At 44.1% G+C, this 26390-nt stretch overlaps 1 protein-coding gene across 2 annotated transcripts in view; it reads left to right on the top strand.

Moving 5' to 3' along the window:
• Window positions 1-26390, top strand: part of LOC115154223 (uncharacterized) — an 89983-nt gene that overhangs the window by 51051 nt on the left and 12542 nt on the right. Inside the window, exons 4-19 of one of the 2 annotated variants that reach the window (XM_029700224.1) lie at window positions 478-3832; window positions 3951-3995; window positions 8681-8796; window positions 11726-11885; window positions 13042-13181; window positions 14947-15073; window positions 15305-15340; window positions 15515-15636; window positions 16432-16561; window positions 17498-17643; window positions 20072-20198; window positions 20378-20413; window positions 20536-20645; window positions 20914-21040; window positions 23205-23332; window positions 23595-23718. In XM_029700224.1, coding sequence (XP_029556084.1) covers window positions 478-3832; window positions 3951-3995; window positions 8681-8796; window positions 11726-11885; window positions 13042-13181; window positions 14947-15073; window positions 15305-15340; window positions 15515-15636; window positions 16432-16561; window positions 17498-17643; window positions 20072-20198; window positions 20378-20413; window positions 20536-20645; window positions 20914-21040; window positions 23205-23332; window positions 23595-23718 — 5029 coding nt within the window. The remainder of the gene's footprint in view (window positions 1-477; window positions 3833-3950; window positions 3996-8680; window positions 8797-11725; window positions 11886-13041; window positions 13182-14946; window positions 15074-15304; window positions 15341-15514; window positions 15637-16431; window positions 16562-17497; window positions 17644-20071; window positions 20199-20377; window positions 20414-20535; window positions 20646-20913; window positions 21041-23204; window positions 23333-23594; window positions 23719-26390) is intronic. The other variant, XR_003867844.1, reaches the window with a different exon arrangement.

Raw genomic sequence — 26390 nt, 5'->3', positions numbered from 1 at the left:
CCAGTTTGCGCTGTTCTGTGAAGGGAGTAGTACACAGCGTTGTACGAGATCTTCAGTTTCTTGGCAATTTCTCGCATGGAATAGCCTTCATTTCTCAGAACAAGAATAGACTGACGAGTTTCATAAGAAAGGTCTTTGTTTCTGGCCATTTTGAGCTTGAGTGAGTGATGGTTGCTGATAATGGGCCTCTGTACGCCTATGTAGATATTCCATAAAAACTCAGCCGTTTCCAGCTAAAATAGTAATTTACAACATTAACAATGTCTACACTGTATTTCTGATCAATTTGATGTTATTTTAATGGACAAAAAAATGTGCTTTGTTTTAAAAACAAGGACATTTCTAAGTGACCCCTAACTTTTGAACGGTTGTTTATGTATGAATCACCTAACCCCCTTCTCCTCTCCCAAAGCAGCACTGAGAGAATATGTGTGTCCTTGTCTGTATTCTAATTCACCTTGTCTCTCTGTGTATTAGGAACAGAGCCTTGGAGGAGACGCAGGCGGAAGGCCACAGGGGAGGATGCCGAGAGGGCAAAGCAGCGGAAGACAGCAGCCCATTGAGTGAAGTTGAAGAGGCGGTGGATGAGCATCAGCGGCGCCTGGCCCTCGCCTGTCCGCCTGTGGTGACGTACGGGACATACCGTGGCCAGAGGGACAAACGCAGGATGAGGCGGAGGCACCAGGTGCAGGTGGAATCCCCCAATTCAGGTGTAGAGGGCAGCACCTTGGGTGCGGTGACACACTCCACTTTAGAACTCGCCATTTCAAAACAAAGTGACATTCAGACTGTATCGATAAATCAGATTGGAGCTACAACCTCAGAAACCAATGAGAGAGGAGCTTGGACTTCGGAAACAGACTCTGTTTTGGGTCCAACTGGACCTGAGTCTAGTCACATTCCACTAACAACACAGACAGCAGAAAGGGCTGTGAGTCAAAGTGCCTTCCCTTCATCCGGAGAGACAAGCCTGGTTACTGTAGGAGGCCAGGCCAATGATTCTCTCTCTGGGGTTGGCTCCGTCACATGCTCCCCTCCCGCACCCACAGAGGACTCTGCTGATGCCAGGACTAGTACAGCAGTCAGTGAGACCCACAGTGCAGAGCTGAGCCCACGGGATAAAATGACTCATGCAGAGATGGCCAGCGAGGATATGGGGCTAAGTGACACAGGGCTAAGTGGGTGTTTTCAGACTGGGTCACCTTCATTTGCTGCTGCGTGGCCAGGCACCGGGGGACCTGCGCAGCACACACATCTGCCTGCCGCTGTTTCCGATGGTGATGGAGGCCAGCTGGCTCCGCATTCCATTTCACCGTCTGCCTCGCTTTTATCAGCAACCGAAAGCCAGGGACCCATTCCAGCAACTAGGCACTCAGATTCTGGGGATGCACTGGATACAGGCCCTGGTGCTGGACTGCACTGCTTTGAGTCAAGGAAGGAGGAGGGGGACGTTGGTCCTCCAGACGATCTGTTTGAGGAGGCCCTTCATTTGGAGTCTAAAATGATGGTGGATAACATTGTGAAGAATGCTCTAGCAGCCCTGGAGAGAATCGAATCCTCTGAGTTGGAGGAGGGTGAAGTGCTCCAGAAGGCCAGTGAGGAGATTTACCTGGTCCTACCCGTAGGCAGAGTGGAGGAGGAGGACATGGATCCGTCCTTCGAGCCGGATAAGCTGGTGGAGGTAGAGCCTTCAGAGAGGGGGGATGACAGACACCCATCAGCCGTCCCGGCAGAACAGACTCTCTCATTAAACCCCAACCCTCTATCGGAGGGCCCCAGGTCCACCCCCTCCTCGGGGTACGAGTCTATCGCAGGCTCGGACACTGACATCAGGAGCAGCCCTGGGCCGGCCTGTGAGAGCAGTGCCCCCACCATTGGTGTCTCAGACCACAGGCAGGGAGAACACTTTGCCGAGGGGACCAAAGGCACTGGTCTTCAGCTACTGGTCAAAGGTCAACGGCTAATGGATGCTAATGAGCAACCGCAAGGGGAAGAGGATTCCCAGCCAAATGATCCTATTGAATCTGAATACAGTGGTGATAAGCACCAGAAAGATGTGTTTCCTCTCTTGGGCGGTAGAGTGTCCTTCGAGAAACCAGGTCTCTATGGTGATGACGGAGATATTATTCAAATAATGAGAGCGGGTCTTGAGTATGAGTCTGTCTCAGGGAAAACTAATGAAAACAAAGATCAAGTGCTCTGCACTTCAGGGGACAATGGTTGTAACGAGGTGCTAGGCGTTAAAGAAACACAGGTAGGAGACGGCGCAGTTCACGTAGCCAAAGATGATATCGAAAGCAATAGACATAGTCCTAAACAAGATGGTAATGCTCAATATGGTCATGTTTCTGTGTCCAATAACTCAGAAAGTCCCAATAACCTCAAAAGCACTCTGAATGACAATACTTACCTGAGAAACCAAACAGCATTTCCTGAGCCTGATCTGCTTAGGAAAAGTTTCAAATATGAAGCTAAGGGCAATTCTGAGGCAAACCTCATGTCAGTCAGACCAAAACACACCCCAAACTCAATAGAACCATCTCAAGTCAGACATGCTATAAGTCAGAAGCCTGTTGCCTGTATAACGCTTTATGATGACGGCCAAGAGAGCGGCCCTGAAATATCATTGAAAGTTGGGCTGAATGGGCTGAATGACATCCCGGTCAGTGGGGATCAAAGCTTTGTACTGGTTGAGACTTACTTAGCCTCTGTGTTCTCAGAGGGCTCTGACTCTGGGGGTGAAGAAGATGGGGCCCACTGCAGAACAACAGGCACCATCAGCATGGACCCCTCTTTCTCAAGGAGACTCCCCAAGGACCTGAGCACCTCAGAGGGCCTTGTGTCTAATTCAGCTACTGATTCCAGTAACGAGGACAGGCCACAGTTGAGCTCGGTGAGTGCGTATCGATGCAACATCTCTCTGCAGCAGCAGAGTCAGGACTCCGAGACACTGGGACACAGTGGTGCAGGTTCAGCCACAGCAGTTATGGCAGGGTTTCACCAGGACCTGGGCAGCAGGCTAGCTGGGCTCCATGCTACAGGAGGCCGGAGAGCCCCAGGCCTGGAACCTCTCCTCCCCCTCCTCCCTGTCCCCCAGCTTGCCTTCCACGACATGGAGGCAAGTAGTTTCTCCATCATTGACGAGGAGGAGGAGACAGATGCGGTGTTCGTCAATGACACAGGCCCCATGCTGAGCCCCACTGTACGCCGGGCCAAGGCCTACCCCTTCTCCCTATCTCCCATCGTGGAAGAGGACAGTCTTCGCAGCGAGGCAGAGGGGGGCCTGTCGCGGGAGGACAGGGGCCTCATGGTGCCCCCGGCCACAGAGGAGCTGAGGAGTCTGAGCGGAGGTGTAGGGATGGAACAGCTAGCCTCATCCTCCTCTTTGTCCATCCTGTCCCTGCTGCAGTCGGTCAGCGAGCGCCTGCAGTCCAGCGGCTACTCCGACAACGACGCAGACTCAGAGGAGCCCTCCACCCCTCCTCTACGGCGCCCCCTATGGGAGTTCTTCAACAGGGGCCAGGGGGAGGATAAGGAGGGGGATGGCCAGGGAATGGATGGAGACCAAAGCAGCAAGCAGGAGGGCCCAGGCTCTCTGACACTTCCTACTGATTTATTCACTATGGGACCTCGAGATGGGGATCCAATGAAGGACGTGAAGAATCTTTCCACCCCTTGGATTACAATCCAAAAGCCTGCAGATTCACCAATGTATCAGTATTTGAAATCAGTGCATCCAGTGTTGCTAGAGCCTGATGATGACAACAGTAAACATCATGCCAAACTCATTCCGCGCCTCAGTGATAACTGTCCATCAACAGCAACTGACATTGTAAGTTCAACAGCATCTGACATTTGTATTCAATAATATTATATAAAGAAATGGATATGCACCCTGACATTTAGAACTAGTATATGTTAATATTTGACCCCTGTTGATGTCATTTCAGGGGGGAAATTGGAGTTATGGGAAGGTCATCCCAAGGCCTACACTGGTGAGATCACATGTATTACATGAGTCCTCTACTTTCTCACTGTTGTGCTAATTTCTGATCTCATCTTAATGACTGTCTTAACTTCTATGGGCTAGGTGGGACGCAAGCGTCCCACCTGCGGGACACAGCCAGTGAAATATCAGGGCGGCAAACTCAAAAACAACAAAATGTCATAATTCAACTTTCTCAAACATACAACTATTTTACACCATTTTAAAGATACACTTCTCCTTGATGTAACCACATTGTCCGATTTCAAAAAGGCTTTACAGCGAAAGCAAAACATTAGATTATGTTAGGAGAGTACATAGACCAAAATAATCACACAGCCATTTTCCAAGCAAGGACATGTGTCAATAAAACCCAAAACACAGCTAAATGAAGCACTAACCTTTGACGATCTTCATCAGATGACACTCCTAGGACATTATGTTACACAATACATGTATGTTTTGTTCGATAAAGTTCATATTTATATCCAAAAACAGCATTTTACATTGGCACGTGATGTTCAGAAAATGCATTCCCACCAAAACGTCCGGTGAATGTGCATATCAATTTACAAAAATACTCATCATAAACGCTGATAAAATATATAACAATTATTTAAAGAATTATAGATAGACTACTCCTGGATGCAACCGCTGTGTCAAATTTTAAAATAGCTTTACGGAGAAAGCACATTTTTCAATATTCTGAGTACATAGCTCAGCCATCACAGCGAGCTATACAGACACCCGCCAAGTTCGGGGCAACCTAAACTCAGAATTAGTATTAGAAATATTCTCTTACCTTTGCTGATCTTTGTCAGAATGCACTCCCAGGACTGCTACTTCCACAAGAAATGTTGTTTTTGTTCGAAATAATCCATATTTATGTCCAAATACCTCCGTTTTGTTCGTGCGTTCAGAGCACTATCCAAAGGCATAACGCGCGAGCGCGGTACCAGAGACAAAAAGTCAAAATGTTCCATTACCGTACTTAGAAGCATGTCAAACGCTGTTTAAAATCAATTTTTATGGTATTTTTAACGTAAAATTGCGATAATATTCAAACTGGACAATAGCATATTCATTCAAGGAGAAAAAGAAGGAACAGCGTGCTCGCGTGACCGCGCATATCCAATCCCTTTGTTGCCAGGCAGTCCACTCAGAAACCGAGCTCCTATTATCTGCCCAGTGACAGGAGAATGCTCAAACCACTTTCTGAAGGCTTTAGACAGCCAATGGAAGCCTTAGGAAGTGCAACGTAACCCCACAGATACTGTAGTTTCGAAAGGGACTAGAAAGAAGAACTACAATTCTCAATCATCCACTTCCTGGTTGACTTGTCCTCAGGTTTTTGCCTGCCATATGAGTTCTGTTATACTCACAGACACCATTCAAACAGTTTTAGAAACTTCGGAGTGTTTTCTATCCAAATTTAATAATATGCATATTCTAGTTTCTGGGCCAGAGTAGTAACCTGTTTAAATTGGGTACGTTTTACATCCGGCCGTGAAAATACTACCCCCTTGCCCAGACAGGTTAATGTTTTAGGCAGTCTGCCTCCTAATCGCTGTGCTGCTGAATAGATTGGAGATTCCAGACTGCCTTTGAGCTGGACAGAATATTTCTCTTTCATTAGTTAATAATATCTCAGGCTGCAGAAAGTAGGGCAGCAACTCATCTTTTCAGTTTAATCTCTTCCTAAGGCCTGTCATAAAGGAAGATGAGATTGTGATTATGCAATGGCTATTAATTGTTGTTGAAAGCTATCTTCTGCTATCAAGGGCTGTAGTTTCTCAGAATCTGTGCAGAGGAGTGCGGGTCTCTTCTATAGCACTCTAATGACGAGTGAAAACCACCTACAATGCTAGTCTGCAGCCTTCAGAGCTGAATGCAACAGTGAGTCAGGAACTTGGATCACAATCCCATTAATATTCCTGTGGTCTAGCACTGTATATGTAAATTGTTTTATCCAAACCGAGCAAATCAGGAATGGGTTTTTCCAACAAACAACTTGTATGCGGTTTTACATAGATTATGAAGTTTATAGGCTCACAACACAGGCAGTGAACAAAGCGCTGAGTGCCAGAGGTTTTGTGTACATTGTTGTTTCACACAATCACTACTGGAATTGCTTTGCAACTGAACAACCACGGTTTTCTGTTCTGTTAGCCGCGTTGGAAAAGTATTTGTTATCAAGGAGGAAACAAAGGGAGCAAAGCAGCAAAACTATCAAGACTGGGTAAAGCAGTATGAAAGCAGGCAAACACTCGTAGGCTGGTAGGAGTGAAAAAAATGAAAATGAGTGTTAATTATAGAAGAGGCTGTGTTCTATAATGACTGCTTGGGGCATCTTTTGGGCTGGTTAGGGGACTAACGACACCCTTTCCTTCCTCCTTGGCCCCCCTTCCTCTCCCTTTCTGTCATCAGAAATGTGCTCGGGGCCTCAGGCGTAGTCACTCAACGCCAATGTTCCCTCAAATTTCTTGGGGTAGTGAGCAAATTTCAGGTTTTCTGAGCACAAACTTGGATGTTGTGAAAATTCTGTGCAACTTCCGGCGCCCATTTACTATGAATAAATATGCACACATATGCACACAGGGCTACATGCAGCTCTCGCTTTGATATCAAAACAAGCACATCTACTCGCGACCACTTGTGCCTTTAATGCAGTAGAGTCCTACTCCGATGCGTTCTGTAAAATCTCTTGCATAGTTAGTTTTGATTCCCTAACCTGTCAATGTTTTTAATTTGCTATTTTATGATTTTGTTATACTCTTGTGAATTCTATGGTTTTTACTAGATTACTTGTAGTTTTTCATGCTGTCTGTCTGTAATTGTGTAATGACTTGGTGCTGCCTATCTTGGCCAGGATGCTCTTGAAAATGAGATTTCAAATCTCAATGAGTCCTTCCTGGTTAAATAAAGGTTAAATACTAAGGGTCGATTGACATTAGTAAAATATGTCTAGTGAGATCTATCACTTTTCACCATCAGATTAGCAACTTTTCTGTTCACACTGGCCATGGATGTGATGTGGCCAAAGCCACATTCCTGCTTCATGTATGAGTGCAGCTATTATCATACGGTAAATACCATAGTATATAGACAAACAAAATAAAGATACTGTAGTAATTCAAACCAGGGGTAGGAACCGGTTCAGGGAACAGAACCGAAAACCAGAAAGTAACAAACATTTTCAAGGAACAGAACTAGAACCGGGAACTGTTCGGGAACAGAACCGTTATTTTAAAAGCATGGAAACCGGTTAATAATGTTATTTAAGTTTCAGCATTTTTTTCAGTCCCACAAAAACCACAACAAAGCACCTATGCAAAGCCCTCACTCTGTCACTCTGAAACTTATTCCAGTGTCTGCCTGACAGCTGAAAATATTTTACAGTGTGTGTAGGCTACCTGCCCCTCCCCCTCTGAAGCATAGGCTGTTGTGGTCTACTAACGTTACAAGCATGATTCAAAAATTAGGGAGAGAGATTTTTTATTAGAGGAATGGATCAACTTTTTCAGTACTAGTTAAGGATACTGGAGTTACCACGTTGTATTTATTAATTAATGATACAATATATATTCTGGTGCCGCTTTGCACAAACAAGCTTGTTAGCTATCTAGCTCTGGTCCAACGTTAAGCCATGTCTCAGAAGTTCAAAGACATTCAAAGTTCCTTCACAGAAGCCTCTCCTCCGTAGGTATAAGTCTGTGAGCCTAATTCAGATAATGCATTTCATAACAAGATGCCCAGCGCTTCAAGCCAAGCTGCCTCCTCCACCCTCTCTCGCTCTCTCCCCACCTGCCAAAATTTCAATTGCATCTCGCACCCTACACTTGTCCGTCCAATGCATGTAAACAACTATAGCTTGAGCAAGCAGCTATATCCTACACTGATTGGTGAAGTCATTTAATGTCGAACTGAATGTAAAAAAAAATATTTCAGAGGTTTAAAAAGGAACAGAAAGGAACTATATAAACCGTAACTTTTTCAGTTCAGAACATTATTTTGCTGATCGGAACAGAAGAAAAAAAGTTATTGTTCTGTTCAAAACTAAACAATTGGAAAATAATTTTGGTTCCAACCCCTGATTGTGGGAGACATCTCTTCAACAGAGATTTGAATCTGTATCCGTATCTTTACACTACAGTATCTCTCCTGGAACTAGGTTGTGTCGTCAAAGAAGTGTAGTGTAAAGAGGCCCAAAGTCTTGCATAGTTTTTGTTTCGGTGTGTTGCATTGAAAGTGGCTAATATTACATCGATTCAATGTCAATTCCCAAAGTAGAGGGAAACATTGATAGTGTTAACTAACAGGGAAGCCTCTAAGTTGAGTGAAGTTCAATCTCGTGCTTCTTTGCACAGCTGCACATTGCTCAGCTCCCTGCTCCATGCTGGAAACCCTTCCCCTCAGGCTTTTAAAACCTGACTGTGTTCACTTGCACCCAGCTTGCTGTAATAATATAATTATGAAAACAACACCCAGCCACCACAGTTCAGCTGTCACACAAATATGATCTAACTTTGAAAAACGTTGATATTTAATTATTGTATGGTTCCCCTGTTTTGAGTCAATAAATCAAATTCAGTTTAAAGATCATTTGCGGAGGTTGACTGTCAGACTATCCATTTGACAATATATTTAGCCCAGATGTTGCTCTATGTTTTCTAATGACTTACTCTGTTTCTCCAGATGAACATCTATGATGGTGTGACGTTCTCTGGGGAGATGCGGGAGATCCATAGAGACCAGGAGGATTCTGGGATGGTGTTTCCGCAGGGTGCCTCAGTGCGAGTCCTGGGAGGATGGTAAGAAGATCTTTAGAGCAAATGAACTTCTTTTAAGGTTGCTTACTCCTTAAACAGGAGGGATGCTCTTTATGAGGTTGTATATCAGTCTGTGAATGACCAACACTCTGGGCTTCCAGAAGTGGTTCTGTCGGACCAAGGTCTAGAGTTTGTTGAAGCAGGTAGTTGAAAATCTGTCAAACTTATATTAAGTCAACTGTAAAATAGCCCACTTGGATGAGAATGAGCCAGCCTTTCTGTAGTATCATCCTCTGCTTTGGACTTATACCCATGTCTCTTTGCCTTCCTGCCTTACTCATGCGCTCTCATGGAAGAAGGGCCTTATTATCACTGAATATAAGGCTTAGGACTTTTAGCTTATGCCAGAACAGAACATCTTGTTTGAATCGGAATTGATTCCTCTGAGACCCCATAATGTTCCTTCCAACTGTGTTGGGGGGTTTAATCTCCTGGGCTGGCAGTGACAGACAGTAATTGGATAACTCATCGCTGTTTGCTCCCATTAAAAAGGCCTGTCAGCTAAACTACACAAACACTGCCATCACTGGGAATCAAGGCCTTGTCCAAATTTGAGTTCTTGAGTTCTTCTCCTTGGCGTCATCAGTAGTTGTTACTTTAAAGGTGAATGGGGATGTTATGAATATTTTACATTTTCAAAATAAGTATTATCATGTATTCAATCAATCAGCATAACAAACAACATTGGACAAATGACAAATACTTTGTCAGCACACGTCCATATCACATGATAATCTTTACATCCTTATCAATACCATAAGGTACATTCAGAGTACATGCACAGACCTATGAAGCAACAATTGATGCTACACTAATTGATTCCACCATTACAAGTAAAACAAAAAACAGATGAATTAGAAAATAAACCCCAAATAAAACCCACCCCATCACACAGCTCCCATCTGAGTGACCCTTTTGATTGAACTCCTCATAGCAAGAGATCTTACACTAACAGCTGCATTTAACCACATTGTTAAGGTTCTTACATTGGCACCATGAGAATGAGCAGTGGGCATTACAGATACTTAAATGTTTGGAGGGCCTAACTATGGATAGATGGAAGTCTATACTATTCCTAAAGAATCTCTCATACGTCAATGTACTATCAGCTTCATATCATATTACTACTGCAGTCGAAAAAGATGGTGCTTTTATTTATATTTCATGATGAAAAAGCAAAAAAGTATTAATATATACTATACATAAGTTTAGTTGTTTATATTCATATAATGCTGCACTAGGTTTAACTAATGCACATGACAGTAAGTCTTTGTGCCTCTTTGCCAGGGGCAAAGCAGGTTCACGTACAGAAGAACCTGGTATCTGTCTGGCTATGCTGTAACACTGCTCTCATATTGAATGGATGCAGAACGAGAAACGTTCAGTCTTGCGAACATGCTCTGGCGTTGTGCGCTTTTTGTCAAATGACTTAAGCAAGGGCAGGCACGCTCGACTCTGCGCGGAATTGCTAGCGAAAGTTTGGTGCCCTACGCAATATCTCATGCTTTATGGATGGACCCACCTTCCATTTGTGTACTAGTGCGTTGGCTCAGCCCCCCTTTCAGAGCCCTAGACCTGTTGTATTATTTACACCAAACCAGCCTTTCTAAGCAAAAAGTGGGAAAAGCAAAGCAGCTTTCCAACAATTTGAGTAGGAGCTCTCTCCCCGTCGACCAGATGGGAGGAGAGAAAGGAAGCGACTCATGTTGTAGCTGCATTGTTGTATTTGTGTGCGTTCTCCTCCCTCCAATTCTCAGGTTAACCGACCAACTTGGGTCTTATTGTTCCCTCTACGGTCCACAGAGGAACTAATGTCAAGGACCACTTACAGTTGTTCCCCAAGCTAGTTTTGATTCGCAGTACAAGGGCTACTTTACAGGTTGACTTATTTAAGTTTGACAGATTTTCTAGTACATGACTCAACAAACTCCTAGGCAGTGGTCTGACAGAACCACTTCTGGACACCCAGAATGATGGTCATTCAAAAAATGTTGTATTCAGTTCAAGCTCATCAGTGATGGCGTGAGCCACAAAAAGACTCTCCTACATGCTAATTATGAGGGATTTGACTTTCTCGTGAGATGCTTCCTCCCTCCTTGGGCGTCATCCCCAGCAGCCTATCCTATTAGGAGATATTGATCTGTGTCTCTCATGGTGGATGTATAATCGGTAAAACCAGGCACTAAACCATTTAGGAGAGCCCTGGCTGTTTGTCTGAGTGAATATAGACAGACTCTTACCACTTCGATGCAGTTCCTGACCATCCACATATATTATTTATGGAATATTGGTGACACACACACACACACACACCCACACACACACAATAGTGTTGTTTACACTGCACATATCACACCGCCGTGTTATTTTCAGGATCTACAATATTTGTTGACTGTTGGCATGTTTATCCTCAGATAAAAGGCAGTATTCTGGCCAGGTCTCAGCAGGGATATTGAAGTATTGACGCCCCCAACTGTGTGCTGTGTGCCTGTAGTTCAGGGGCATTAGTAAGCAGCTTTTAATATTTAAACAGGAAGAAAAACATTGGTGAGAGCCAGATTGATTTACATTACTGTCAGCACAGTGCTGTAATCTTCTCTTCAACATGGAACTATAATCATCAACTGTTATAGTTCATGTGTTCGGTGTGTGTGTGTACTGGTAGGGGGTCATTTTATTTTATACATTATTATTTATTTATTTTTTGTCACCAAGGAGTAGGGAAGGTGGGGCCTGGTTTCCATGGCAATGCCCTTGCTCTGTTTGTGTGTGCTCTGTGCAGTCAGTTGGTGGCTGGCGTCTCTTTATGTGCTGAGTGGGTGGGAGAGAAAAAAAAGACACAGAAAGAGTCTGTGTATGAGAGGGACGGAGAGATGGAAATGGGTGCTCACACAGTGTGTTTGTGTCGTAGCTGGCTGTTATACCTGGAGCCGGGGTTCCGGGGCCCCGGGATGCTGCTGGAGGAAGGGGAGACAGTACTGAGCCACCAACCAGGTCAGCAGCAGGCCAGCCAGGGGACAGAGGACAAGCCCACCACAATCACCATCGGCTCCATCAGAAGACTAGTGAAGGTTGGCATATTTATTACCATGACATTACAGTGCCATGCACCATTAGTGATTTCCCTCCAACATTTCTATTGGGAGACTATGGTTCATTTATTTAGACCTACCAGGGCTGACTATCACTCCCTCTCTGAGAAGCTTTGGCAGAGGGCCAGGGCCTCTCTGACTATCACTCCCTCTCTGAGAAGCTTTGGCAGAGGGCCAGGGCCTCTCTGACTATCACTCCCTCTCTGAGAAGCTTTGGCAGAGGGCCAGGGCCTCTCTGACTATCACTCCCTCTCTGAGAAGCTTTGGAAGAGGGCCAGGGCCTCTCTGACTATCACTCCCTCTCTGAGAAGCTTTGGCAGAGGGCCAGGGCCTCTCTGACTATCACTCCCTCTCTGAGAAGCTTTGGCAGAGGGCCAGGGCCTCTCTGACTATCACTCCCTCTCTGAGAAGCTTTGGCAGAGGGCCAGGGCCTCTCTGACAATCACTCCCTCTCTGAGAAGCTTTGGCAGAGGGCCAGGGCCTCTCTGAGAAGCTTTGGCAGAGGGCCAGGGCCTCTCTGACTATCACTCCCTCTCTGAGGAGCTTTGGCAAGGGCCAGGGCCTCTCTGACTATCACTCCCTCTCTGAGAAGCTTTGGCAGAGGTTCAGGGCCTCTCTGACTATCACTCCCTCTCTGAGAAGCTTTGGCAGAGGGCCAGGGCCTCTCTGACTATCACTCCCTCTCTGAGCTTTGGCAGAGGGCCAGGGCCTCTCTGACTATCACTCCCTCTCTGAGAAGCTTTGGCAGAGGGCCAGGGCCTCTCTGACTATCACTCCCTCTCTGAGAAGCTTTGGCAAGGGCCAGGGCCTCTCTGACTATCACTCCCTCTCTGAGAAGCTTTGGCAGAGGGCCAGGGCCTCTCTGACTATCACTCCCTCTCTGAGAAGCTTTGGCAGAGGGCCAGGGTCTCTGTCTCTCTCTCTCTCTCTCTCTCTCATTCTCTCCTCTTTTTCTCTGACTTTGTCAGTCTCTCTGTTATCCTCTCTGCTCCCCCCTTTTCTCTCAATTTCCCCCTTTATCTTCCCATTTCTCAGCCTTAGTCATTATAATGGGGCCTGATAGAGAAGGATTGATAGAGCTGTGTGTAGTGGAATGTCTCCACATAAATGTTGTTGTGTCTCTTTCACTGTTCAGGATGACGGCACTCCAGAAATCCATCTGCTTCCAGCCGGAGTGCCAGGAGGAGCCACGGAGCGTCTCAACTCGGAAGCAGACAGCTTGGGGACACGTGTTGGACCTATCCACCTCTCAAACCTGACTGTCAAGTCTGGCTGGTGAGGAGGCCTATCCTGTTAGTGGTAACTGTAACTGTAGAGGAACTCAATGCCATTGTCTGAGGGGGCGCTTCAGTAGCTACAGGCTATATAGACTGAAATAGGAAGCACTTACAATGCTAAAACAACGGGGGGAATGACTCATTGAGGAGATGTGTCCTTGCCAACCAACGTCCATATTGTTTCAACAGAATTTGGGTGGATTGTTCTCAGCTGAGTCATTGAGCTCCAGCTCTCTAGCATGCACCTGCTAGGAAAGGGCATTTCCTGCTTAAACTGTTATTTTCAGGTGTGTTTATAAAGCACACACATTCGGTACAGGAATGTTAATGGGTGGTAATAGAAGTGACAGAATTAGCACTTAAAATGAAGTTTCATAATGTCTCACTTCAGGGTGGAGGTAGTGAGGCAGTTAATGGGGTAACTCTTCAATAAAGACCATGTCACCAGACTCTGTAAAATCTATTTACTAACACACCCATATTTACAGATGAAGTCAGCCACAGTTAGGAACGGAATTTGACTGCCAACGTATGATGCAATTAGGGATGTGACAAATGTACAGTTTTGCTTAACATTTAAACAGCCATTTTTTGATCGGTTTTCCGTTAAAACGATTAGAAAAATCACAAAGTTGCACCTCAATTCACAATGCAGAATAATGGACCTATTACATGTGTATGACCACTAGGGCCGGGCAAGGAAGTTCTATCTACCACGGTCATGTACCCTTGAAAGTGCCTCGGCTACGACATGTTTGTTTGGCTGTACGGGTACACTACGGCCTTTTAAATGCCAACACCAAATCTTCTCTGGAGATAGTTTCAAAGCGACCACTGACCGGGCATTTGACTTGTCTGTAAAGGAATGCGGCTTCCGAAGCGGGACTAACGTCCATCACTAGGTGACCAGAACTGTCAATCAAATAATCTCGAGCTGCCTGAATGCAGCCTGCGTGCAGACCACTCTCTCCTAAGAAAGTACTTTAAAGTTTGTTAAATACTGTGACTTACCAAGACATTTAGTAGAAAGAAAATACATCTTCCACTAGAAATCGACTCCTAAGATTCAGAATTTTTGGAATGGAGGAGACGTACTTTCGAAAACACAAACACTTGCATCTTTCATAGCATCTTTCATAGCGAGCTAGTGAGGGAAGGAGAGAGAGGGTAGGGTGACAGACAGTCAGAACCGTGCATTAGGCCCATCTGTCTGCAATCAAAACCTGTATCTCGCAATTTATTGGCTTGCAATGTCTTGCCTATCATCAAAGAATAGGCTAGGATATTCTACACGCAACAGACTGAAGACTGAACACACAGTCGTGTCATTGGCGAAGAGAGAGAGCAAGCGAGCCATCTGCACTGTGATTTACATTTTGTGTGGAAAACATTGTTTTTCCGTTAGGGATTTTCCTTTGTTGTTCCATAGTAACAGGTTTTCAATAAAATATTTGTTTTCTTACAGAGAAGATGAGTGGTTTCTATTGTAGTGGAGATTAGTGACACTGACAGTATGACTGTGGACAAAGTATTTGTGTTTGATCAGGCATTCAACCATGCATACATTTCATGCATAAAGCAATGAACTGAGCAGCCTCCATAAATGTGGTGCCACATGAATGGACAATGTTTACCTGTAAATTAAAAACAATATCAGCGACGCCTTCGATGCTTGTAACACAAGCGTCTGCTTAGCAAACAATTGAGATTAGATTACCTGGGCCTCTCATTGATAATGCCTTCGTCTTGTTTTTCCACCTTAGTTGGCTTGCCTACTGTAGCCCTGGTTTCCATGGGAACTATGCGGTTATGGAAGCAGGCGGCTCCACAACACCTGGCGTTGGTCATCCCCAGGTCACCACTGTGAGGTCACTGAGACCCCTCAGAATGGTAAGGGTTCACCACGGTGGCATCACTCTGAGGTTGCTGGCACTGCTTGGTTTGGGCCCAATTACATTTCAATGCTGTACACTCAGGAAAGGAGTTTATATTCGATTTCCAAATTGGCCCATAGGATTTCTTCCATTTAATGGTCTATGTCTCAAAGTCTCAGAAATATATACGTCTGGGCCTCATTTTCATCAAGGTTTGGTTTCATTATGTTCTGTGTCTTTCTGACAGAGTGGGCTCAGAGTGAGGAGACCTCTGGATCCTAAGGTAAGACATTAATATTGAAAGTACAGCATAAACCCCTATCCCCTGCAGTAAACAGCCGATCTCATACAGTTAAATAATCACTTCAATTTGCACAATGATGATTAATGATAATGAAAGTAAATTAATTTAGAAAGTGCATGAGATATAGTTTTTTGTTTGTGTTTTTTTTTATAGATGTTGGTGTTCGAGCAGCCCCTCTTCCAGGGGCAGGGCAGAGAGCTGAGAGGCCACACCCCCAGTCTGGGAGCTGTGGCTGGGCTGAAGGGGGCGTCGTCGCTACGGGTCATTGGTGGAGTGTGAGTCCATGTCAATGCCCTCCCTCCTGTCTGCGCCTGCCTGTCATCCACAGCTGATGGAGACAGATGAGGACTCTCACTCATAGACTCAGATTAATGAACATGTCTAGACCCTCTTAGTTAAATGTCATTCCAATTTGTATGGAGAAAATAAGGTTTTGTTTGTTTGGGAATTCACATGCATTTGTTTTTTGTGAGTGAGTGAGGGACAGAGTGAGGGAGGGAGAAAGGAAGTGCATTCATGCCAAGCTGCATACTTACTCTGGACTGCTACCTCTACTGAGGTTTTTACAAGGTGTGTCATTCTGCTGCAAACAGTTTCACAATCTACTGGTCATGTGATTCCTCAGGAATGCTACCTCCCTCTACTGTCATATGGAGCAAATGTAGCTCCCTGTGCAAACATAAGCCAAGTAGAACAGGAAGTGTGTGTGTGTGTGTGTGTGTGTGTGTGTGTGTGTGTGTGTGTGTGTGTGTGTGTGTGTGTGTGTGTGTGTGTGTGTGTGTGTGTGTGTGTGTGTGTGTGTGTGTGTGTGTGTGTTTGGTTACAGAGAGGGTTGGTACGCCTGACATCTAATAACATTTCATTTGTAACACCACAAAAAGCCCAAACAATCAAACAATAAATCAATCAAACATTCCTTAGCACTAACTCAAGTGGCATATCCACCGCTAAGACACTGTTATCAGCACCAACGTATCATTGACACCCAGGCTCCTATTTAAGCTGTGTTGGTATAAGTGTGAGTAGGAGTATTTAGCTGTGGTTTGACCTGTGACCTCTGTGTTTGACAGATGGGTGGGCTACACTGGAGAGGACTTCACAGGACGGCAGTATTTACTGGAGGAGGGAGAATACAGTGACTGTGCAGATCTGGGTGGAGCCGATCACCCTCTGCTGCTTTCTTTCCGTTTCTTACAGGCAGTAAGTTACGGGATTTGAATAATATGGTTATTTACAGTGTATTCAGTATATGTGGCCTATGTGGGAATGTGTACCTGTGCAAACCCTGAACGCTTACACTTGATTTGAAAGAATGAGGGAAGTCAATGAAATGTGTTGGGGTGTGTGTGTGTGTGTGTGTGTGTGTGTGTGTGTGTGTGTGTGTGTGTGCGTGCGTGCGTGCGTGCGTGCGTGCGTGCGTGCGTGCGTGCGTGCGTGCGTGCGTGCGTGCGTGCCAGAGTAATTTGTCTGAAACCCGGCCAAATGTTTTATATTAGCCATCGGTATGACCTAGCTGACACCCAGCAGACCTCTATTCCACTCCCTTTCCATCACCTCATCACTGTCTAAGTGTCTATTTTAGCCTCCTGATATCAGTCAGAAGCACTAGCTAGTAGAAACGCTCTAACAGTGAACTCCTGGCTAGGATAGGCTACGCTTCTAATAGGATTAAACAGGTAGAGTTAATTGCTAACTGTCTACCATACCGCAGGTTCATTAGTATTCCAGTCTCCTCCACCCCTAGTGCCCTCTGGCTGTTAGCAGCACCACTCTTTAGATCAACTACACACTATTGTGTAATCACCAGCCACCAGCAGCCATTCTGTAAAGCTCCCACTACGGATAGTGCTTACGGAATGAACTACCTGAACTAAATGCACCAGCTATGTAAATGCAGCTTGTAGAGTTTTTCAGTTTGAGGCTACTTGAACAGGAAAGAACAAGAGAAAGGAAACTTCATAGTATTTGGATAAAAGTGGTTTGTACAGTGGTGCTAGTTTCTATACAGTGAACCAGCCCACATTTCTTCATGTAAGCACTGTTTTTGCACTAGGCTACATTAGTGTAAGAGTTGTTGTAGCTATTTTATAAAGCAGTCTTACTCAGTGATCTCTTCTGCATGGTTCCCATTGTTAGGACTTCATAGAGCCTTTAGTCTCACTGCAGGAGGACACTGGCTCTCCTGGAGCCGGGAGAAGGGACATTTTGGATCAGGACGTCCCTGATCTGGAGAAGGATGGAGCCACTGAAATGACCACCACATTCTGTGTGAAGAGTGGAGTGTGAGTATCAATTAGAGGACCAGGGTTGGGGTCAATTCAGGAAGTAAACTCTGCGCTTCGCAGTTCTGTATGGGGTTTGACTGACAGCCGTTCTGAACTTAAGCACCACATGCGACAATAAGTTGACCCTACCCTCCCGCTAATAGGGAAACTTTTGCACATGTCTGAGTTAGGGAAGTCCTGTAAATGAAGAGGACTCGATGTATTTTGAAAGATGAGATGTTGAGGATTATAATAAATACAGCTTGGATGTCATAAAAGGAAGCCAAACACCCGTGAGTCCAAATGTACACTTCACTTTTCCATATCAGAAAACTCATGTCATATACACTGAGTGTACAAAACATTAGGAGCACCTTCCTAATATTGAGTTGCGCCCCCTTTTGCCCTCAGCACAGCCTCAAATTATGAGGGCATGGACTCTACAAGGCTTCGAAAGCGTTCCACAGGGATGCTGGCCCATGTTGACTCCAATGCTTCTCACCGTTGTGTCAAGTTGGCTGGATGTCCTTTGGGTGGTGGACCATTCTTGTTACACAAAGGAAACTGTTGAGCGTGAAAAACCCAGCAGTGTTGCAGTTCTTGACACACTCAAACCGATGCACCTGGCACCTACTACCATACCCCATTCAGTGGCACTTAAATCTTTTGTCTTGTCCATTCATCCACTGAATGGCACACATACACAATCCATGTCTCAAAGCTTAAAAATCCTTCTTTAACCTGTCTCCTCCCCTTCATCTACACTGATTTGAAGTGGATTCAACAAGTGACATCAATAAAGGATCATCTGATCGGATTTCTTTTTTGTACACTCAGTGCACAGTGTCAAAGTTTATGATCACTTTGTTTGATGTACAGTTACAAGATGACATAGCGTCATACCCTGGGTTGTTCTGAACTGAATGAGCCCATGTTTTTTGATTGTGTGGAAAATTAGCAGCGGAACATGCACCTGAATGCATTCATGGCTCCTTTCTATGCACACCAAAATTACCTTCTATTTCTCTGATTTGCCTTGTGAAGCCTAACACTGTAAGATCGTATTTTATAACTTAGCTAGTCATGTTGGCAATAGAACAAGCATTGAAATGATGCCCACCTGACCCAGATCGCTATTTAAAATGGGCCGGTTTGGATTGCGTTAACAGCAATAGTAGTTGTGTGATGGCGGGGGTGCAGGGTTGTGTTCCAAACAAAACAACTACAAGTGTGCTTGTTTTAGTTCCTCAACAGCACAGCTAGGAGAGCTCACAAAAACACCTTATAGCTGAAGACTTCTTTGTCATAAAAGTGCATTGAAATGACTTAGGAACTGTTCACACTTTGGAGAGGTGTGTAGTCACTTGGAGACACCAGTTAGTCCTCTCACTCAAACCCTTGTAGTTCCTTTGTCTTATGTTGCACCTACCCCAAATATCCCCCAAATATTCTTATGATGACCCCAAATATCCCCCAAATATTCTTATGATGTTACTGAATGTATACAGAGTGTTTTCAGATTTTGTTATCAACAAATGCTGCGAAAATTACAGTAAATGTAAAATGTACATAAATCAGCAGTGTAGTGTTTGCATTCAGTCTTGTCAGGTGAACTGTTGTGTCCTCAACATTGGTCTAATAATTTTCCCATAATCTCCAAACTGTTCCCTTTCAATTGCTACAATGTTTATGCATATGCTTTTCATATTTCTTCTGTAAGAAATATAGGCCAATTCCATATAGGCCAATTCCCACGAGTGTAAAGGGTTAAATGGAAATCACCACAACTTTGCAGAAGACCAGTCATAATAACATCTTAATAGAGGTGCATCCCAAATATTATTGCAAAGCTACCATTAATTTACCAAGTTACCAGAAACTTCTGTAATCTTAGTAATTAACAGGTAATCTATGGTAACTTTGGTCATTTATACTTGAATGACTTGTATTCATATAGAATTCATTTTTTTATATTTGTCCATATTGTCCATTAGTTTCTAGTGAATAGACCATATGGTTAAAGATAATGAATTAAAAAAGTATCTAATCAACAAAGGTATTATTTTAAATTAACTCTGCATCTCTTCAAACTATTGACTTTTTTCACCACTGCCACCAGTTTGGCACCAACACATTTACAACAAAGACATAGTCTAATAAATGTGTTTTAAAAAATATATAAAGGATATTTCATGCTGAAACCCTCATATTAAACCCCAATGATATTCACTAAGTTGATGGTTTAAGTACCCAAAGAGGTGTCATCTGTTCAAATTCAAAAGAAACTTGAAAGTTACCAAAATGCTGGTAGTTTCCCATAATATACCCTCCCTTTGAAACCCTAATCCCAACAAACTAAAGTTCACATAGTTTCACGTGACTTTGTCATTCACTATTCACTGTGCCTCTGTAGTGCTGATGGTCTCTGGGCTGGTCTGTGTTTCAGATGGGTGGCGTACAGCGAGAAATGCTTCAGTGGAGAGCAGTGCATACTGGAGAAAGGCAAACATCCTGCCACTCTGCACTGGGGTGGCAACTATGGAGCAGCCAAGTCTATCCGACCCATACGATTGGTGAGCTCCATATCGTAGCCTATTAGAGGAATAGATCATAAGACTGACATAAGAGTGACAAAGGCGTGACATGCAGATGAAATCCCTCCTATGTCTCTTCTTTGTAGCTCTATGTGGCTCTCTGAAAAATATATGGTATAGATGTTGGAAAATATGTCAAATCACTTTTATTATTACAGCAGGACCTTTATGGCACCAGAGAACCAAAGTTCATGGTATGTATATATCATTACACAACATTACTTTCACCTATCAAAAAGAGACTAGGAAAAGGGGCTATCTGAGAATTGATACCCAGCCGTGAAGTGTGTATTAAGTTGTGCTTTTGTGTCTCCAGCTGTGGGCCTACAGCCAGCCCCACTACAGGGGAGTGAGTGAGGGGTACGAGGGGGAGGCAGGGACCTGTGGCTCTGCCTCCCCCATGTCCTTCAGAGTCATCAGGGGAAGGTGAGTACTGGAGGACTACTATTTGATCTGTATTGATCCTAGAGGTGGAGTTATGTCCCCTTTTACTATTATGTTATAGAAATCCAAACCGTTATTATTATGGGTCAATGCACATTTTTACTTATAGGTTGCTAATTATGGATTGTCAGTATTCTACTGTAGGCATGCCACAATGTATCTTTAATTGTAGTTGCCATAGGAGGCATTGAACAATGTCTGTGATGCTGATTGTCTTACTCACGCTCACTGCTCTTCTTGCCCCGTCCAGTTGGCTGCTTTTTGATGAGGAGGGTTGCTGTGGAAACCAGTACGTCCTGGGAGAAGGCCTTTATCCCGATCTCATTTCCTGTGGCTGTGTGGCCGCTTCTGTCAAATCACTGAGGCCCATTCCCTATGTGAGTGTACCTGGCATGACCTCAGCCCATCTACTGCTATCTTTAGGTAGCACAACAAGCTAGATGAGACATGTGAGCACACATTCATTTTAACAGTATTATATGCCATGATAAATAGATGGTGATAAATACACTATATATACAAAAGTATGTGAACACTCCTTCAAATGAGTGGATTCTGCTATTTCAGCCACACCCATTGCTGACAGGTATATAAAATCGAGTACACAAACATGCAATCTCCATAGACAAACATTGTCAGCAGAATGGCCTTACTGAAGAGCTCAGTGACTTTCAAAGTAGCACCGTCAAAGGATGCCACATTTCCAGGAGAATGCTACCTGCCCAAATGCATAGTGCCCACTGTAAAGTTTGGTGGAGGAGAAATAATGGTCTGGGGCTGTTTTTCATGGTTCGAGCTAGGCCCCTTAGTTCCAGTGAAGGGAAATCTTAACGGTACAGCACACAATGACATAGATGATTCTGTGCTTCCAACTTTGTGGCAACAGTTTGGGTACGGCTCTTTCCTATTTCAGCATGACAATGCCCCATGCACAAAGCGAGGTCCATACAGAAATGGTTTGTCGAGATCAGTGTGGAAGAACTTGACTGGCCTGCACAGAGCCTTGACCTTAACCCCATCGAACACCTTTGGGATGAATTGGAACATAGACTGCGAGCCAGGCCTAATTGCCCAACATCAGTGCCCGACCTCACTAATGCTCTTGTGGCTGAATGGTAGCAAGTCCCCGCAGCAATGTTCCAACATCTATTGGCTACAGGTTGTCTACAAAATTAAATCTAGAATCGGCTTCCTATATCGCAACAAAGCATCCTTCACTCATGCTGCCAAACATACCCTCGTAAAACTGACCATCCTACCGATTCTCGACTTCGGTGATGTCATCTATAAAATAGCCTCCAACACTCTACTCAACAAACTGGATGCAGTCTATCACAGTGCCATCCGTTTTGTCACCAAAGCCCCATATACTACCCACCACTGCGACCTGTACGCTCTCGTTGGCTGGCCCTCGCTTCATACTCGTCGACAAACCCACTGGCTACAGGTTATCTACAAGTCTCTGCTAGGTAAAGCCCCGCCTTATCTCAGCTCACTGGTCACCATAGCAGCACCCACTCGTAGCACGCGCTCCAGCAGGTATATCTCACTGGTCACCCCCAAAGCCAATTCCTCCTTTGGTCGCCTTTCCTTCCAGTTCTCTGCTGCCAATGACTGGAACGAACTGCAAAAATCACTGAAGCTGGAGACTCATATCTCCCTCACTAGCTTTAAGCACCAGCTGTCAGAGTAGCTCACAGATCACTGCACCTGTACATAGCCCATCTGTAAACAGCCCATCTATCTACCTACCTCATCCCCATACTGCATTTATTTATTTATCTTGCTCCTTTGAACCCCAGTATCTCTACTTGCACATTCATCTTCTGCACATCTACCATTCCAGTGTTGAAATGCTATATTGTAATTACTTCGCCACCATGGCCTATTTATTGCCTTAACTCCCTTATCTTACCTCATTTGCATTCACTGTATATAGACTTTTTGTTTTCTTTTTTTCTACTGTATTATTGACTGTATATTTTGTTTATTCCATGTGTAACTCTGTGTTGTTGCATGCGTCGAATTGCTATGCTTTATCTTGGCCAGGTCGCAGTTGCAAATGAGAACTTGTTCTCAACTAGCCTACCTGGTTAAATAAAGGTGAAATAAAAAATTAATACAAATAAAATCAAGTGGAAAGCCTTCCCAGAAGAGTGGAGGCTGTTCTAGCAGCAAAAGGGGGGGGGGGGCAACTCTATATTAATGCCCATGATTTTGGAATGAGATGTACGACAAGCCGGTGTCCATATACCTTTGGTAATGTAGTGTAGATTAATGTAGTTTCCGTTCAGCCACCATTGGAGCGTCACAAATTACAACTTTTTCCCCATAATGTCCTACTTTTGTCCTAGTCTTAGTATGACTCCAGCCAAAAGGTGTGGACTGCTTTACAAATATAGGTATAAAGGATGTATTGTGTATTTTGCCCTAATATAGTTCAATACAGGCACTTATTGAAAAAGGACAGAACATAAATAAAGTAAATCCAATGGCATTCTCATCTAAGATGGCTCCCTTCCCTTCCTGTTACCTCTGTAGAGTTTCTCCGACCCGTCCATCAGCCTGTTTTCCCTGAGTTCCTTTGAGGGCCTCAAGATGGTTGTTGTGACGCCCACAGAGCACATGAAGGACTTCTTCACCCAGTCTCTGCAGGTCCACAGTGGACTGTGAGTAGAGAGATAGCCTGTCATCTCTTATGTCACGGAACAGCTAACATTACTGCCAGACACTATACATAGAGAAGGAACTTAGGTTTCTTTGGCCTCAGACGTGTGTCATGTTCACTAAGAAAACAAGTGAAACAGGGAGGTACTACCTGAACTTGTCCAGTAAGAAGACTCATTTTTGTTTTCCGTTTTAAGATGTTTTTCTGCGTTGCGCCCTAATGAATATGGCCCTGTTTCAGCTGAATGTGTGTGTCTTTGGCAGGTGGGTGGTGTATGAATACAGTAACTATAAGGGCTGTCAGATGCTGCTGCAGCCAGGGGAGCTTCCTATGTGGGGAGAGCACAGTGGCTGGGACACCATTGGCTCCTTACGGCCCCTCAAACAGGTAAAACACACACACAAAATTGACAATCACTCTAAGTGTCATTTCCCATCTAGCACATTTGGTTCCTTGGAAGTTGTGGGAACGTATGTTTTTAATTTCCCATTGGTTCTGGGAATAAAGCTATATGTTTCCTGACCTGTAAAACTGAAGGTTTTTTAAACGTTCTGAGAACGGAAGTGAAAATGTTGCCTGTTCTGGGAACATGCATTTTTATGTTGCAGGGATTTTCTGAGAACATTTTACTGTAGTTCCCTGAAAGTTTTCCTGGGAAGTTTTATTAACATTTTGTGAACGGAAATTATAGGTTATTTTGAGGTTTTGGAATAACTTCCTTAAAACTTTCAGGGAATGTTTCAATAAGACTTTTAATAACACTGCTAACTTAGTTTGGGTTAACTGTTTTGAAATCCAAACACAGATAGGACACAGGAAAATGTATTTGCCTAGGCATTAATCATGCAAACAGATGTATTTTTTACTGTGGCACGGTGTCAGTGAGATTCGAACATACAGTGCCTTCAGAAAGTATTCACACCCCTTTACTTTTTCCACATTTTATTGTTACAAAGTGGGATTAAAATTGATTTAATTGTGATTTTTTTTGTCAATGATCTACACAAAATACTCTGTCAAAGTGGAAGAAAAATATTAACATTTGTAAAAAATATATATATATATATATATATATATATATATATATATATATATATATATATATATATATATATATATAAACTCAGCAAAAAAGAAGCGTCCCTTTTTCAGGACCCTGTCTTTCAAAGATAATTCGTAAAAATCCAAATAACTTCACAGATATTCATTGTAAAGGGTTTAAACATTGTTTCCCATGCTTGTTCAATGAACCATAAACAATTAATGAACATGCACCTGTGGAACGGTCGTTAAGACACTAACAGTTTACAGACGGTAGGCAATTAAGGTCACAATTATGAAAAGTTAGGACACTAAAGAGGCCTTTCTACTGACTCTGAAAAACACCAAAAGAAAGATGCCCAGGGTCCCTGCTCATCTGCGTGAACGTGCCTTAGGCATGCTGCAAGGAGGCATGAGCACTGCAGATGTGGCCAGGGCAATAAATTGCAATGTCCGTATTGTGAGATGCCAAAGACAGTGCTACAGGGAGACAGGACGGACAGCTGATCGTCCTCGCAGTGGCAGACCACGTGTAACAACACCTGCACAGGATCGGTACATCTGAACATCACACCTGCGGGACAGGTACAGGATGGCAACAACAACGGCCCGAGTTACACCAGGAACGCACAATCCCTCCATCAGTGCTCATACTGTCTGCAATAGGTGGTACCCTTCCTGCCATGACCCACCAGCACGACAATGCCACCAGCCATACTGCTCGTTCTGTGCGTGATTTCCTGCAAGACAGGAATGTCAGTGTTCTGCCATGGCCAGCGAAGAGCCCGGATCTCAATCCCATTGAACACGTCTGCGACCTGTTGGATAAGAGGGTGAGGGCTAAGGCCATTCCCCTCAGAAATGTCCGGGAACTTGCAGGTGCCTTGGTGGAAGAGTGGGGTAACATCTCACAGCAAGAACTGGCAAATCTGGTGCAGTACATGAGGAGGAGATGCACTGCAGTACTTAATGCAGCTGGTGGCCACACCAGATACGGACTGTTACTTTTGATTTTGACCCCCCCCCCCCTTTGTTCAGGGACACATTATTCAATTTCTGTTAGTCACACGTCTGTGGAACTTGTTCAGTTTATGTCTCAGTTGTTGAATCTTGTTATGTTCATACAAATATTTACCCATGTTAAGTTTGCTGAAAATAAACGCAGTTGACAGTGAGAGGACGTTTCTGTTTTTGCTAATAGCTCATTCTAAGGTTTTTCTTTATTTTTTACTATTTTCTACATTGTAGAATAATAGTGAAGACATCAAAACTTTGAAATAACACATATGGAATCATGTAGTAATCAAAAATGTGTTCAACAAATCAAAACATATTTTCTATTTCAGATTCTTCAAATAGCCACCCTTTGCCTTGATGACAGCTTTGCACACTCTTGAGATTCTCTCAACCAGCTTCACCTGGAATGCTTTTCCAACAGTCTTGAAGGAGTTCCCACAAATGCTGAGCAATTGTTGGCTGCTTTTCCTTCACTCTGCGGTCCGACTCATCCCAAATCATCTCAATTTGGTTGAGGTCGGGGGATTGTGGAGGCCAGGTCATCTGATGCAGCACTCCATCACTCTCCTTCTTGGTAAAATAGCCCTTACACAGCCTGGAGGTATGTTTTGGGTCATTGTCCTGTTGAAAAACAAATGATAGTCCCACTAAGCCCAAACCAGTTGGGATGGTGTATCGCTGCAGAATGCTGTGGTAGCCATGCTGGTTAAGCGTGCCTCTAATTCTAAATAAATCACTGACAGTGTCACCAGCGAAGCACTCCCACACCATCACACCTCCTCCATGCTTTACGGTGGGAAATACAAATGTGGAGATCATCCGTTCACCCACACCGCGTCTCACAAAGACTCGGCCGTTGTAACCAAAAATCTCCAATTTGGACTCCAGACCAAAGGACAAATTTCCACCGGTCTAATGTCCATTGCTCGTGTTTCTTAGCCTAAGCAAGTCTCTTCTTCTTATTGGTGTCCTTTAGTAGTGGTTTCTTTGCAGCAGTTCGA

Source organism: Salmo trutta, chromosome 19 (assembly GCF_901001165.1).
Source record: "Salmo trutta chromosome 19, fSalTru1.1, whole genome shotgun sequence".
In the NCBI taxonomy this organism is placed as follows: domain Eukaryota; kingdom Metazoa; phylum Chordata; class Actinopteri; order Salmoniformes; family Salmonidae; genus Salmo; species Salmo trutta.
Note: the sequence above shows the minus strand (reverse complement) of the source record. Positions and strands in the feature narration are given on the sequence as shown.